We start from the raw sequence: 17,149 nt of genomic DNA, 5'->3' as shown, positions 1-17,149 counted from the left end.
AAGTGAGCCTTAACATCTGAGTAGATTGAGTAGAATGCAAGTGGTGGAGAGATCTTAACCTGCAGAAGGACCCCACTTGATATTCCCTAGTCCTTTCCCAGCACAGGATAGAAAGGGAGCAGGTGAGGCCCAGAACCTTCTGAGCCCAGCATAGATGGAGGCTGGGGCTCTGGTGCCACCTCGGTGGAATCCCAAGCCCCTTTTGCACAGCCCAGAAAACGCCGCTCCATCGCAGAGGAGGCCTCTGGTCCGGAGGACTCAAGCTTTGCACAGAATAAGTTGGCAAAGCCTGCGGCAGTACCACACACAGTCTGGGTATTTGTGCTCTCCTGGGCTTGTGGGCGGAGGCAAGGTAGAAGTCATGAGACTCAGTGGCAACAAATCAGTAGAAAAAATGAAACAGGCTAACATTGTAGAGCACACCCAGAACTCAAGCAGGAGGTGGTAGTTCCATTACCAAAACAAAGCAGAAAGAAAACAAACCGAAATGAAACGGGAAAAATAAGCATACCGTACAGAAACTAACCCAACAAAGAAAACATAGGATAATAAGGGCATGAAGAGGATAGCTTTCGAGCTCGAGTTCTAAACCAGCTGACCTCACATGTTGTCGCTTAATGATGGACAGGCCAGCCCAGGGAAACCAGTGGTGCTGGGACTGAGAAAGAGATGGCACAGAGAACCCTGGGTCCTGCGTAGGAGAAACTGTTCAGTAGGCACTAGGAAATGTGCCCAAACCAAGAATGGTCGGAGTGGAGCTACAGGCCATAAAGCAGACACAGTGCTCCTTCTGTCTGGCAGAAGGACTGGTGCAGCCTGCAAGAAGCCCAGAGACCCAGCACCTGCTGGGCCGAGACCGAGCTTTGCTCTCTGGCTTGTAGGTGAACACAGGTCAGCATGCAGCTGAGTGGCGAAATGCTCCAGGAAATAAGTAGAATATGGGTGGAATTCAGGGTGAAATTCAGTAAGTAACGAATAAAATAAGCGTTCGATAAACTGCCAGAATGTACATAGAAATCTAGAGACATCAGTGGTAACCCTTGTTAACGGAAAAGGAAATCAAAATGCGTAGATTTCAGAAGAAAATACACCGCAGGAAAATAAGAAACTAACGGAGCAAATACATCTACAGAACTCACCCAAGGAAAGAAATTGCAAACATTCTAAATGGTGCTGTCCTGTGATTATGATATTCCTGTCCGCAGAATCCGGTATTCGGTACACACAGACCGAGAGGAAGGAGGACTAAGAAATGGCTGACTCGACCAGACTGGTATTTGTTACACCTAAAAAAATCTCATCAGCCTGTCTGCGTGGACTCCACAGCCACCCTCACTTGTGAACACAGCATTGCCATGATTAAGAACTTGACTTCTACAGGGTCATTAAACAAAAACATAGAGAAATCAGGACTGCCTTGAACTCGCTGTGCACAAGAAATCTTTTCAGCTAGTGGACGCTGACTTCTCCTGGACTCTGTATTAAAAAGTACAATTAAGTTCAAACTTCCCATTGACAAAACATAACCTGGTACTGCTAGGAATGACCAGCTAAGGCAGACTGTCTCTTGAAGAACCAAAACTTCCGATGATGAAGAAACTGTTTTCAGCAGTATATACCGATTTTACAGACTTTCATATTAACAAATGATTGGCTGACCTCATGTTTCCTAAGGCCTAACTCACTATGATTAAGAAATCGTTTTTGCCTATGTACACCGACTTTGGTGCCATAATAAACAGAAACGCAGCTAAATCTAGATTTACAGAAGTTGCTATGATGAAGACATTATTATTTTCCCCAGTTTATACCGACTTTGAAGAGGCGAATCCATCATCGGTATGACTGAAAAATCGCTTTTGCCAGTACGCATCGACTTCTAAGGACTTGATGCAACCATAGCTCAGGCAGAATACCCCAGAGTTACTCCAAGTCAAAAATGGCTTTAGCAAACATACATCGACTTCTATGAGGCTGACAATCAATAGCAGTTAACTCTGAATTTCCTAAAATTCCCAAGAATAAGAAATTTCTGTAGTCTGTTGAAGTGGACTTCTCTTGGACTTAGTAATAAAAAGCATAGCTCAGGCGGACTTCTTATTGGAAACAAAACAGAACAAAACAAAACACAAAGGGGAAAACAACTAAATGCCACCAAAAAAAGTCCGTTTTGCCAATAGACTCCTACTTCCATCGGACCTAATAACAAGCATATTTGTTTCCAAACCACAGTTTGCTACCGTTGAGAAATGACAGGCCTGATAAACAGGTACAGTTTCCTGGAAAATCTGGACATGTTCGGTCTGGAATTGAATTCACTGGATCTTAGATATCCCAGGCATGGGTTTATTTGGACTTAGGAGGACTGGAAAACTTTGGCTCAACGAAAGCGCCTCACGTTGCGCTAAGAAATCGCTAAACCGGGATTTGGTCGCAGTAAGAAATCTCCAAGGCAGGATTAAATACTGATTTGCCAGGAGTCCACGTGGACTTCCTCTTAGTAAGCAGTCCCCGCAGGGCTAAACCCTTGATTGCCTAAAGCCTGGTCTGGTGCGGCTGGGAAATGTCCTTGCCGCGGTTCCGGGACTGGTACAAGCTGTGAAAGTCTTGGGCGGACTACAGCGGACTTGCTACCACAAAGAAATCCCACGCACCGCTAAGTCAAAATCTGCTAAAAAAGCAAGAAATGGATGGTGACCGCGGAATCTCGAGCTTCAGAGACAGAGAATAATTGTTCTAATGTCAGGAGGGAGGCGATCTACCGTCGCTGTGGTCGCTGGGAAAGAGAGAGGGCGGCCAGTCTCTACAGCAAAGGGACCAGCAGAGGTGGCGGGGCTGGTCCCTATCGACGGCCGCCACCAAGACACCTTATGGTCGGAGAAAGTAGGGGAACTGCACCTTGAAATGGCCAGATGGGCGTGACTAGAGAAATGCAAAGTGGGCGAAATCAGAGGTGTTGCCCCCGAGAAACAGCCGCGTTCGAATTCAACGGTGCCGTCGCTGAGAACAGTCCGGCTGTGACAAACGCGTGGCGCTGTGGCGGACACGGGCACAAATCCGGGCGGTGACAGGCCGGCGGCTCGGAGCTACTGGCCAAAGTGTAAGGGGGGCCCGCGCTAGCCGTCCTGGGACAGAGGAAGGGATGGCACCCCGCGACGCTGAACTTTGCTCTCGGCCAGTTAGTGGCACCGAGATCCAGAACTGCCTGGTGGACGCTGCTAGTGAACGTGGTGGTGAGGAACAGACCTGGGGGTGCAGGACAGCGCTGTGGCTCAGGTGCTGTCCCCGCCCCCGGACTCCCCCCCCACCCCCCGGTTTCCCGGCTCCACTAGGACCGCAGGCGGAACCCCCTGCTGAGCGAAAAGAAGGGAGATGCCAAGGAAACACACCCAGCTCTGCGCCTCCAGTGCCACTGCCACCGGGAGAGCGCCAGCCAGGCTCTGCTTGCCAGAAAGTGGGAGGGCGCAAGGTCCGCCCGTGCAAGTCGTGGAGCCGAGGCTGACACAGGCCAACACAGGGCACCAAACGGAGCTGGGACCAGCAAGGGGCCGCAGGGAGCGCAGAGCGGTGCAAGTGCGGAAGGCGTCGGGCTCAGGGAAGGGAGCTGTGCCGCCACCAACCCGCCGCTGGACCCGCTGCTCCCAGCATTTTTGATAAAGAGAAATCGCAGCTTGGATCCCACAAGGAGCTGCGGGAGGGACCCGTGGCCCCCTTGAAGGAATGGCTCTGGGACACGCCCTGCGCCCGCCCAGCAAATGGCAGCGGTGGAGCCAAAGACCAACATCCCCTTTCCAGATCAACTGTGCTGCCCGCGGTAACCACGGGCACTCACAAGAAGTTGCGTTGTCAGTGGGAATCCCTTAGTTCTGAACTGGTTGTCCTGCAGCCCATAAACCGCCTGAAAGCTCCCACTCTCCGTCCCCTAATCAATCCCCTTGGGTATAAGGAAAATTTTTTTTTTTAGGCCAAGCCAGGAGGTTCTCCTTGGAACAAATTTTCCTCAAGGGAGAGAGTTCCCTACTCCCTTCTCAGTACCATTGGGCTCATCTAACTTTTCCCTTTATGGGAATACATAGGCAAACCCCTACTGGGAGTTGTGAAGACTCAGGGTTCCTGGCCACTTCATCTCTCGACAGCCAGTTTCTAAACTCCAGGTTCTGAACTAGCATTCTGCCAGCCACAGCCCCCTTCTGCTGGCCATCCCTGGACATGTAATAGCCCTCTAACTCCGCTGACCTCCCCTTAGCCTGATTCCACTACTCCCTCTGCCCCCTTCCCTAACCACATGGACTGGCAGCCACTCAAGCCCCTAACCAAGGAATTGGCGGCTCCCTGGAACTTGTCCCACCTTTCTAGGACAATCATTCCTATGCCACTCTCATAGTCCATTGGGACAATAAAATTTCAGTCTTTTATCCCCTATTAGATAGCAGGGCCCAAGTCACTGTCATTCCAGGAAATCCCTTTCAAATCCGAAACGGAAAGTCCTTCTACTTATAGGGCATTGCTGATAAAACAATCAAAGTTGTACAGACCCATTGGGATGTAACTATTGGAACCATTCACTTACATGGCCTCCTCTGGTGGTGTTCCCCCCCCCCCTTCTTTCCTTACTATAGTCATGGATGCATTGACAGGATGCCAGTGCCCCATGGAATAAGCCCCAGCTCTTGTACTTCCTAGTGGGACTGCCAAAGGGATGCTTGTGACTACCCCTCTCCAGTAAGGATGGTGAACACTCCCTAATATGGCTTAAACAGAGCACTGAAGGCCTATGCCCTGTCACTAAAGATATGCTTCAGACAAGAGTCATTAGCCCAAAAGCTCCCTTGTCAATAGCCCCATTTGGCCAGTATTTAAGCCAGTCACTAACGCGTGGCATCTCACCATTGACTATCTATTCAGACCTCACTGCTCAGGTTCCCAGATTAAGGCTCCAGTTCCTGATATTATAGAACCGATTGAGGACATATGACAGGCCCAAAGAACATCCTCCACAGTCACTGACCTAGCTAATATGTTCTATTTTGTTCCCACTGTGTAGGAATCCCAGGCCCAATTTTCTTTCACCTTTGAAGGGACTCAATATACATTTACTCAGTTCCCAGTGGGATATTTAAACAGTCCTGCAAATGCACATAATCTCTGCTATCAGGCTTTATAGGATTTAAATACTTTACAGTTGGAAAGGTGCCATTTTGGCTTTATATTGATGACATTCTGTTGAGGGACATTATGACATTATTCCCTCTGAGGAGCCAGTATAGGCAGATTTGCACACCCTCACAGTCACATTTACACCTCACATTTATGCAGGCCCAGTTTTATCTGTCAAGTTTCTAGGCATCATCTGGTCCTCTCATTGCAGAAACACTAAAAGATATTGGCTGTGTTGCTCCTCTGTAGGAAAACTGAAAAAGGCATATGCTTCTAGAAATTATGAAATGTAGAGGTGCCTGGGTGGCTCAGTCAGTTAAGCGTCTGACTTTTGATCTCAGCTCAGGTCATGATCTCAGGGTCTTGAGGCTCTGTGCTGGGCATGGAGCCTGCTTAAGATTCTTTCTCTCCCTCTCCCTCTTCCCCTCCCCACCTCTCTCTCTCTAAAAAAAAAAGTAAAACAAAGAAATTATGTAATGTATTTATAAATTTGCAGATTTAAAGAATGCTGGTATAACACTCAGTTCACACTTACTTCTTAGTTTTCCCTAGAAGTTAAGGTTTCTATGGGTTAGGAATCCTTAATAATATATATAATCAAAGCTACTGGAAATAATAAGGGAAGCATCTTCATATGCCAGAAATGTAGTAGGTGTTTTCAGTAAGACAAGGTGTGAAGAATGGAGGTGTGTTTTTTCTTAAGGGAAAAGAAAGTAATTTTGTCTTAAAGTGAGGCTGATTGTTTAAAGAAGAAAAACAGGACAAAATTGGAATGTAGAAAAGAAAGTTGTAGAAGGATTATAGAAAAGGAATGTATGAAAAGGAATTTTAATGTGTGGTCAAACTGGCTAAGATTAAAATTCATTCACTTAAAAATGAATTTTAATTTCAAAAGTAACCTGGTGCACAATTAGAATTTGGATTTTTCTCTGTTAAAAGGACAGTTTTCTTGGATTTGGGGTATGTTTTTGATAACAGATTGTGTAAAGTTTCTTTACTTTTTTATAATAAACTTTTTTTATTACATAATATTTAGTAGTCCTACTCAAGAAGGTCAACAGAAACTTGTAAATATTCTGCAAAATAACAACACTCTACATACATATATTTTCAATGTGGTAACATTGAAATAAGCCATTTCCTTTATTCACATAGTTTTGCAAACTGGGGAATAAATAAGGATACAAACACAGAAAAACTTCTTTTCTTAAACTGGTAAGATTAATGGAGATTACAATTCTATTTAGTGATAAGCCAATGATTCACCCTGACCCTAGGAACACAAAACTCAAAAGCAGCTCTTGTTCAGAAAAGTGTGGTAAGGGTGCATGGAAGTGATACCTTGTAGTCTCCATAGTGGTCTATTTGAGGTGATTTTTTTAAATTGCTAAACTGTATTACTAACTCATAATAAAAAGTAATTAGTCAAAATTTAAAGCATTCTGATCAAAATGGGTCTGCATATGCCTTTCAGAGCGAGCCCTGCTGGTCATAGGAGGGAACTGCTGCCTGCACATCAGGTGCACCTTCCAGTGACCTTCAACATGTTCTTCAAAGTCGTTCTGATCGTAGTTGAGAGGGAACATTAATTCACAGAGAGGCCACTTCTTGTGAACGTCAAAGCTGGGATCAAAGCACAAGCCTGTTCTGTGCCCACGTCAATGCAATGCCGACTTGGAGGATCGGGAGCAGGGGGCACATTCTCATCTTCTTTACTATCCTCAGGGTCTTCTAAACCATCGGGCCCACTAAGGTTTCCAGCAGGCTGGCTGCAGCCAACATGATCTTCCAGTCCCCAAGAAGGTACTCTCACAGGTGACCTTTGGATTTCATCTGGGTAAAAAGCACCATCTGCTCTGTGTCTGGTTTTCTGTGTTGCATACAGATGACCATACTGCAGCACTGGCTGTCTATTTCCACACCGCAGCGACATGACCATTTTGCTCTGAGCAGGTGTTGAGACACCGTGAGATCTTCTGAGGACTCTGGGAATTCTGACCTTCCATTTTCCTTACTGCTTGATTTTCTAGACTCCTTGTAGGTTCCTTCTCTCTGGAGAAGTTTTCCAATTGTGAAGTTAGACCATTTATCTTTGTCTTTCTCTGCCAGTTGAAGTTTGTAATTGTCCTCTACCTCAGCTAGTGCTGGTGTTGCATTTCCAGCCGTCTTCACTTGCTCTTTCCATTTCAGCTCCATGTTTGCAAGTTCATCAGCATATTTGTTGACTTTTGTTTTCTCATCCTGCAAGAGTTGTTTACCTTTATTATATTTTTCTGTTTTGTCAGCAATTTCTTTGCTCACTTCACAGACTTGCCCCTTTGTTACAATGTCAGAATTGTCTGCAGATGGTGGTGGCTGTATATGGATAGTAGAGCCAGCGGTAGTTGGGTCTGTGTTTATCGAGACATCATTCACTTTTTTGCTGATTCCCAGTTTTCCTTGTGAAGACACTGTTGCTATTGGCTGATTGGTCTAAAAGTTTATTTTTTTGTTTTTGGAGCCTCTGGCATTCCTTTTCTTTATAGTGATCCTGCTGCCATCTGAAGACAAAGTTTCAAATCTTCAACTTGTCTTCTCAGTTCACGTTCCCATATATCAGTCTTTTCCTGGCCTTTTTCCCCCCCACAGCATTTAGTTTAAGTTCTGCCACTGCATCAGCTTTTTTCCAAGAGTGCGTATGCAGATCTGCCATTGTTTTGTCTTGCATATTTACAGCATCACTAAGTTCTTTAGCCAGAAAAACAACTTCTTGCCGAGTTGCCTGAACCTGTTCCTCTGCTTATGAAGTTGCTCCTTCAAAAAAAAAAAAAGTATCTTCCTTACTTGAGGTTGTAAACAAGAAAGCCCTTTGCAGATTTTCCTTTTCAGCCAAACAGAAATACAGCCTGCCAATCTCTTCTTTGAAATGAGTAATCATTCTTTCTTTTCTTCTTCTTTTTTTTAAGTTTATTTAGGGAACAGCTACACTCAGCATGGGGCTTGAACTCACAACCCCAAGATCAAGAGGCATATGCTCCCCGACTGAGCCAGTCTGGTACCCCTGAGTAATCGTGTTATCTTTAGATTCTTTAAAGTCTGGACCTCTGACACAAGCTTGGTATTTTCTATTTCAGTGTTCTTCAGATGTACCTTATGAACTTCTTTCTCATCCTTTTCCATTTTCCACTGACATTCCAGTTGTTCTCTTTCATATTGTGCCTAACTGAGTTTGTCCTTCAAACTGTCTAATTCAGTTTCTTTTTCATTTGCTTTATATGTCACTGACACGATACCTCCCTCAAACTGGAGAGCTTTGGATGTAGCATCATTGCATCTCTTCTTAAATTCTTCATTTTCCATTTTTCATTTTGTGATACTTCAACAACACCCTTTTGCTCTGCTTGCAGTTGGTCATATCTTTCTTTCTGATGGTTAAGTTCTCTTTCCATTCTCCCACCTTTAATAGTTCTTTTTCTTTCATGGTTTTCTCAATTATCAACTCAAGAAGGCCAGCTTTTTGGTTACCAACATGTCAGAATTTCCTTCATCTTCCATAGTAAGTAACTCTTCAACTGGAGAAGCTTGAAACTGGAAAGGTGTATTTGTTCCATGAATTTCACCCTTATGGGTAACATAAGAGAACTGATAAAATTCTCCATCATCATTTGGAAGGTAATATCCTTGAAAGGCTAATACACAATTAACTGTTGATCCTTCTATGATGTGCTCAGGCATAGGAGACCATAAAATTGTGTAAAAATCACAAGCAGTACTCCATCCAACCTTGAGTATACCAACCCAATCTTTTGAATGTGGATGGTTATATGGAGTTAAGGTGTAATGACATTCCAGGTGTGCATTAGGAAGATAATTCTCGGCCACATTTTGAAAGATGACATGGGCAAAGTTGGAAGCCTGTAAGGGGACTTCTTGAAGGGATGTCACTATGAAACCTTCGAAGGACTCCGGGACAGAGGGAGCCTTAGAGAGGCTTCTGAGCCTATACCACCATCAACCGCCAAACCTCTCCCACCACCACTGCCTCCCTCCACTGACTGGCTACACTTCCCAAGTTTATTTACCTTTTAAGTTTTAAGTTTCATCATAATCTGTGGTCCTATTTAGACAAGTTCTTTGAAACCTTTTTAAAAATATTTTTTACAAACTTCCTAAAGTCAAATTGTGAAGTCTTTTTGACATGCAATATTTCAAAGTACTTGTTAAACTAGGCTTATCTGAAATGTAAACAAATGTAAAGTTTTTGTTAAGTTACGCTTATTTGATATGTAGATTTCATGGAATCTATAGTCAAATAAGTAATACGAAGCCTTCTTTATATTGTATTTTAAGATTGTGGCACATGTGGATGAAGTCCATTCTCCTTCTGCAAGAAATGGTCCCTCATTGCTGGGCTTTTGCCATCTTGATGTCTTTGTAAAATGGCAGCACTCTGCTCCTGAATCAGAGATATTAAGATGGGTGAACAATGGTTGTAAATGAAATGGTCAGGTCAATGGGAAACCCAAGACACCTGCTTGGTTCTTCCCAGCTTCCTGGCAAACCCCATTTTTTGGTTTTGCATTCTTTCACCCACCCTAATACATTTAAAATGACTCAAATTATGAATAGACATTGGTGAAAAAACTTCCATAGCACTGAAAAAATAGCCTACCACAACAATCCTGGAACATAGGTCATAATCCTGTAAAACTGGTTTTGGTCCCAGAAGCTTCAGACCTCCTTCTGGACCTTTTGAACACCTGCAGCTGGACTTCATTCAACTACCACTTATTATGGGTTATGAATATATTCTTGTTATTATATGTGGTTTTCCAGATGGGTTGAAGGTTTCCCCTGCTGCAAGGCTGATGTCCTCTTGGTAGCAAAGAAATTGATAGAAAATGTGTTTCCCACTTGGTATATCTTTCCCAGTCTCCAGTGATTTAAGAACCCTCCTTCACCAGGCAAATAATATGAACCTTAATGAAAACCTTGCAAACTTCTTGAAATTATCATTGTCCCTATCACCCTCAATCTTCAGGCAAGGTTGAGAGAACTAATGGGATCCTCAAACTTAAAACCTCTAAACTTGCCAAAACAACTGGACTTCCCTGACCTAAGGTATGCTTTTGATATTGCTGACTGCTCATGGTATCCTTTTGGGAAACATAAACTCATTCTACATTATATAATCACCAACAGACCAATGTCTATTGGTATACAACTTTCTGCTGATCCTTTATTATCTCATGCTAATAAGACTGGCTATTGTCTTTAATGTCTTATGCTAAAGCCTGTCATCAACAGGTTAAAGAAGCCTCCCCAGATTCCAATTCAGAGGATCTTGCTGGTCACAATGTGGAGGCTGGTGATTGGTTATCCTGGAAATGTCATTAGAGAAAAACAGCCCTTGAGCCTCATTGGAAAGGACATTATCAAGTGCTCCTGACCACAGACACTGCTGCAAAATTAGAAGGCATTGTGCCTTGGATACACATCTTACAACTGAAGAAGGCTCCACCTGATATCTGGTCCTGTATAGACACTGGAGACCTCTGAAACAAATTGACAAGGAAGAGAAGTAGCTGACGTTGAGGTAAACTGCTTCTGCCTAAGACAGTGGATCAAGACATCATACTTTAAACGTGAAATACTTTCTCCCTCTTTTCCTTTCCTTTCCTTTGGCATTGGCCTGGAAAGAACACCCTCATTCATATCACCAGGCCATTGCTAAATGGCATAACTTTTCAGATTGTTGGATTGGTCATCAAAGATTCTGATCTATCCATGATGCTAGAGATCCATCCTCTCATCCTCCCTGTGACCAATTTCTCTTCTTCTCCTAATGTCACTGCAAAATACAATCAATCACCCTTAGAAGTCTCTTACTAAGTTCAATTTTTATGGCCAGAACCTCCATTGCCTTGTTTTTACCTTTCTCCAGTAATAACTGTATTTACCCACTGTGTGAACTAGACTCACACTATCTTGGACAAATCCACTTATTATGACCATTCCATGACCTGAAGCCCTCTTGAGCATAACACCCTCCCCATTTTTTCTTTCTGTTTAACCACACTTTTAAGTACAGTCTGGGACATAACATCCTTGATCTCTTCTGGAGATATGACTGTGATTCTCAAACATTTCCCCCTGGGTGGTCCCCCAGCACATACTCCCCAACCGTGAGGACTACATTTAGCATGCCTGCACTCTCTATACCATCTGGTAAAAAAGGGAGTGAATTAGCATTGGATAGAAGAACATCAAGCTACCTTTGACCAAGCTAAGATTTTAGTTGCTCAAGCACAGGCTTCAGGTCATGGAATGATCCTTTACCTTGTATCCCTGGACCATAGCTGTGGCTGTTACACAAGATTAGATGAATTGGGCATTATGGCAGGAACAGCATGGGAAGTTAACTCCATTGGGCTTTTGGTCACAACAATGGCAGGGAGCAAAGATCTGATATTCTCCTACTGAAAAAGTGTTGAGTCTATAAGGTCCTTTAATAAGTGGAGCTCTTAATGACCACTCTTCTGGTAAATGTCTGGACTGGCTTGCCTATAAAGGGGAGGATAGATGGGATGTTTGCAAGACTGGCATCTGCCATAGCACAAGCCTCTACGATACCTATTTACAACAATGGAGTGTTCTCTCCACTAGTCCATTGGGAGCTGAATTACATGCTATCTTTGGGCCGGTAAAATATGACCTTTAATGTCCCCCCCCCCTCCTATGGAGACCTCCTCATAAGTAAAGAAGGCACATACCCTATTTCTAAAAATGCTTGGTATATAGATGGCTCTAGTAGGGAAAGTCCTAGTCACTGGACTGCAATAGCAATCCAACCCCAGACTGATACTATCTGGTTTGAGACTGGGGATAATAAAAGCAACAAAGGGGCTGAACTGAAGGCTTCCTGGATGGTATAAGTACATATGAACCTTGGCTCTTTACCCTCTGCAAAGACAGTTGGGCTGTCTATAAGGGTTTGACAACCTGGGAGGCCAATGGGCTAGGGACAACTAGAAAGTTTTACAGAAACCATTATAGGGAGCAGAATTATTGAAAAATATATGGGAAAGGATGCAGGACCCCACTGCCTTGCTTACTGTTTTCCGTGTTTCAGAGCGCAGGCCACCCTCACCCCCTGACAATATTGAGATGGACACCTTAGCAAAGATCAGAGCCCTCACCCCCGTACAAAGTTCAGAATTGGTTGCATGGGTTCATAAGCACAGTGGGCAATGCAATGCTCAGGTGGGTTGAACATAGTGAAGGGAGCTGGCATGCTCCTTTGCTGTACTGACGTCCTAGCAGCCATCAGCAACTGCCTGATCTCCTAGCATCTGAGACCTAGGAAGTGTCCACATAGCATACCTTCACCTTGGGATCCAGCCAGTTTTAGACCGGCAAATTGATTATATGGGTCCTCTACCCATGAGTCAAGAAAAAACGTACATCCTAACTTGTGTTGATATAGCCACAAGCCTTCCTCTGTAAAAGGGCTAATCAAAATGCCAACATCAATGGCCTAGAACAACTTAGTGTCATGTATGGATAACCTTGAAGGATAGATAGTGATAGGAAGTACATTTCACTGCACATCATGTGCAGGACTGGGCTTATGAGCAGGACATACATTTACCCTATAATCCACAAGCTGCTGGACTCACTGAAAGGAAGAAAGACATTCTTAAAGCTCAACTCAGAGCCCTCTTAACAGACATCACAGTTGCACATCTTGCCAGAGGCCATACACTTGTTAACTTTGACAGCCTGTAGCCACACCCCATACACACGGTTAGGTACCAAGACCAGCATGCCGAGCATGCCTATGACTATTGCTGTCTGGAAAATGAGGCCTGAGGCCCTGGTTCCTGAGCTCAGAGCAGGCCAGAAGCAACTGTGGTTCTGTGCTCCTCAGCCCATTCTCCACGGGGGAGGGGACACTTGAGTGGGGGTTGTAACGGCAACTTCCCCCAGGTTGGATAGGCTATTTCTTGCCAGAGTGTGAGAAGTATCCTGGACAGCTAAAGTGGTCCCCGTTGATCCTGCTGGAGTTGGGGCCAAAACAGTCAACATATATGTTCCAGACAGGCACCTCTACCACAAGGCACTATATAGCTGGTTACCTAACGTGGTTGTTTGCGCCACCTTTAATTTTACATGTACAGGCTGATTCTTTGGCCCCTGGGCAACATGTTCAGTGTGTCCCTCCTGCTCAGGCAGCTCAGACTGCCTCAGTCCTCATGACAGGAGTGAAGCCACTAGCATTATTATTATTTTTTTTTAGATTTTTATTTATTTATTTGAGAGAGACAGAAGGAGAGCACAGAGGGAGAGGGAGGGGGAGAATCAGACTCCCCGCTGAGCAGAGAGCCCAATGTGAGGCTTGATCCCAGGATCCTGAGATCACAACCTGAGCTGAAGGCAGATGCTTAACTGACTGAGCCACCTAGGCACCCCAGCCACTAGCATTATCTTAATTTGGGGAGAGGATTTTCCCAGACAAGTACCTGCTAAGCATTTATTCTTTTGTCCTTAGGCTGCTGGCTTCTCCTGTCTTATTCTGGTAAAGGAAACCCTTTTCTGCAATGGGCACAGACCTACAGCAATGGTTTACAGTGGTATTCATGCTGGATATGTGGTTTTTGCTCCCTTTCTCAGAGGTCTCTTTTACTGTTGCTGTCTGTACTGCTGCTATGGTTTACGTCCTCAACTGTAACACTGTCTGGCAAAAACCTACCCCCAGGACCCCTCCATGATGGCTCAGGGAATATTGCGGAAGAGATGGGCGCGTGAGATTGTAAGAGCTGGATCTGAGAGGTGGAGTGTGTGAACCAGACTAACACCATCTTGGACGAATCTGCCATGATGATCGTCCTGTGACCTGAAGACTTCTTGAGCACAACACCCTCTTCATTTTTAATTTTTGTTTAACTGCACATTTAAATTTTGCTTAACCACAGTGTGAAGTGCGCTCTTTGGGTATAATGTTCTTAACCTGTTCTGGAGATATGAATGTTACCCTAAAACATTTCCTCCTGGGTGGTCCCCCAGTACATATACCCCAGCCTCTAGGGTTATAAAAGAAGGTCCTATGGGAGGTGGGGTTGTGGGGATCTATTCATCTTGTGGCCGCAGACAAACACACTTCTGCCTGTAAGTCCATTTAATAAACCATTTCTTGTCAAGCTGGACTTGTTAGACTTTTTTCTTCAGTCTTTGGAGTCTTCTTTCTGCCTTTGGAGGTTGTTGTCCCTTTCATGGAATACCCAACTAGATAGAAATACCTATGTAAATCTTAGTACATTGGCACCCCCACATTCCCATGATTATCTAGATCGGATCTGCCCCCACTCATCAAAAGAACTTACTGGCAGCACCTGTGTCTTCAAGACATTTAGAATGACTTCTTCTTTCAGGCTTGGGGATTCTTTCCACTTGTTCTGAAAATCTGATTGACTGCTGGCTTGAACAAGTAAAATGCAGTAATCCCTGTAAATGAACCCATTAATAGTACCATCCTAATGGGAATGGTCTGTCCTCAACAGGGTTTGTCTTTGTCATTCTCCTTGGGCTTATGACACATAGATGGCTCGTGCACAGCGAGGCAAGGCCTTGTAGGTTACTAATTGTGCCTGTAACTTTCCACAGACAAACTAAGACACTTCATTGGTTAAATCCCCTGGTAGAAAGGGCCTACCAGGAGGCATTCATGACTCATGATTTGCTTCCTTTGGCTTGGCTGGTTAGGAGTAAATGTAAATGAGGAGTGAGGAGTAATAGGAGTAAATGTAAATGAGAATATGATCTGGAGCCTCTCTTTAACTCTCGAAGATACTGCAGACTCCGTTGCTAAGACAATAGCTGCCCAACGAAGACCCTTAGACTCTCTGTCCAAGGTAGTTCTTAATAATAGGATAATTCTTGATTCTCTTTTGGCTGAGCAAGGAGGTGTCTGTGCTGTGACTAATACCACCTGCTGTACCTGGATTAGCACATGTGGAGAAGTTGAAATTCCATTACATAAAATCATAGAACAAGCCACCTGGTCTAAAAAGGTGGCTCCTTCATCAAGGTCTTTCCTTATTTGGATTGGTTTAAGTTAGAAAGTGAAGAATGCTCACTTTTGCCTTTTGTGGCAATAGAAGACTCCACCATGTCACTAGATCGATTCCCCAAAAATGGACTATTTATGGTATTCTTGATTGAAGTTTCACTGTACCCTTTTCCCATCTAGTCTTAGTTTTGTATCCATTCTTCAACTCTGAGGGGTTTCTTTTCAGACATGCTCCACAAAAGACTGATAGCTTACAAACCCCAGGATCTTCTAGTCCTACAGTGGACAGAAGGGCTCTGTGGCTGTCATCTTCAGTGTGCCTCCAGATAATTTCTACTTCTTGGTTTCTTTATTCCTGATACAATTGCTTCTAGTAATGTAGGGCTGTTTTTTTTTTTTCAATGACTTATTCTAAGAGTGCATCCTATTGTATTTAATTTTTTAAAGATTTTATTTATTTGACAGAGAGAGAGAGAGAGGGAGATCTCAAGCAGGGGGAACAGCAGGCAGAGGGAGAGGCAGACAGAGGCAGAGGGAGAAACAGGCTCCCTGCTGAGCAGGGAGCCCAATGTGGGGCTCAATCCCAGGACCCTGGGATCATGACCTGAGCCAAAGGCAGATGCTTAACCGACTGAGCCACCCAGGCACCCCACAAAATAAAAATTTAAGTATCAGTCCAAAGCTACAAAGTAACTGTCAGGAAACAATGTAAAAATGAGAATTTAGAATTGGTTTTCAGACCTAGAAATAAACATAACCCTAGATGATGAGTGCTGGTAAATTTGCTAAACTTGAACACGATGATTGCTTCATTTCTACTGAAACATGGTTGACAGGTTATAACTTTTTGTCTGTAGTGAAGAATCTACTGAAGTCAAAATAGTGAATGTCTAATTGGTTGTCTCTACAGGCCATTTTGATGGGATTGAGGGCTACAATGACTGTAGGGTGTGATGGCTACCTCCACTGAATTGCAGGATTTACAAAAACAAAAGATTCATGGATTTAAATTTTTTGAACCAAAAATTTCAGTAATGCCCCTAAAAGAAGTCTTATTTCTTACAGGTACAGTGATGAGAGAGCCAAAAATCGGATCCCAACTTTGATCCTTTTAGAGGCAGAATTAAAATATAAGCTGAATTCACACCTTCACCACACCTCTCATGTGCAAGCAGTGGGATTGATTAGCAAATAATAGGACTCTGTGGATTCAAATGGGTTAATTTGGGAGTATCTTTGTAAATATAAGAACCTTGCATCCCCACATCTGAGCTTCCTTTAAAGAAATAAACCTCTGTTTGAGGAGGCTAGCCCTTTCTTGATTAAAGACACTGAGATATCACCTGAGAAAGTTAACTTCTGGAAGAATGCCAATTAGCCTCAAGTCATAACCATTGTAACTCATTTCAAACCCCATAACTAGATGGAGATACTAGAATGCCTCAAAGGGACAACGGTGAAGTCTAAATTTGTACTTATTGTTCATATATCAAAGCAATTGCAACAGGTAGATAATTTATATTGGCAGAAACCTTTGGAATGTGTATGGAAATGAATAATAAAGGTACTATATCAAGAAGGTCAGAACATAACATGAAACATAAAAAATTTATTTATATGGGTGCAGATAGAAATTCCAGATTTCATGTACGTAAGAGGAGAAACTAAAAAACATTTGAAGCTTGGGGCACCTGGGTGGCTCAATTAAGCCATTTGACTGGATCAGGTCAGGATCTCAGAGTCCTGGGATCAAGCTCCTAGTCGACTCCCAGTTCAGAGGAGAGTGTCCCATCTCCCCCTCCCTCTGTTCTCTCTCTCTCTCAAATAAATAAAATCTTAAAAAAAAAAAGATTGAAGCCTAAGATCAAATAATAAGGAATCTGGTGACATTTTCATTACAAAATACAAATTTTGTGCAAGATTTCATAGAAATTTCTTATAAAC

At 43.6% G+C, this 17,149-nt stretch overlaps 1 protein-coding gene across 1 annotated transcript; it reads right to left on the bottom strand.

Moving 5' to 3' along the window:
* Positions 1-6,633: 6,633 nt before the first annotated feature.
* On the bottom strand, positions 6,634-7,620 carry LOC103664845 (tax1-binding protein 1 homolog). Its single transcript, XM_040630471.1, has one exon. It carries the CDS (start codon positions 7,351-7,353, stop codon positions 6,967-6,969), a length of 387 nt encoding a protein of 128 aa, XP_040486405.1. The 5' UTR covers positions 7,354-7,620; the 3' UTR covers positions 6,634-6,966.
* Positions 7,621-17,149: the final 9,529 nt, after the last annotated feature.

This window comes from Ursus maritimus, unplaced genomic scaffold (genome assembly GCF_017311325.1).
Source record: "Ursus maritimus isolate PB19 unplaced genomic scaffold, ASM1731132v1 scaffold_15, whole genome shotgun sequence".
Lineage (NCBI taxonomy): Eukaryota > Metazoa > Chordata > Mammalia > Carnivora > Ursidae > Ursus > Ursus maritimus.
Note: the sequence above shows the minus strand (reverse complement) of the source record. Positions and strands in the feature narration are given on the sequence as shown.

Excerpts from the sequence above, each read along its gene's own strand:
- LOC103664845 (XM_040630471.1), bottom strand. The coding sequence starts at position 7,353 with ATGGAGCTGAAATGGAAAGAGCAAGTGAAGACGGCTGGAAATGCAACA.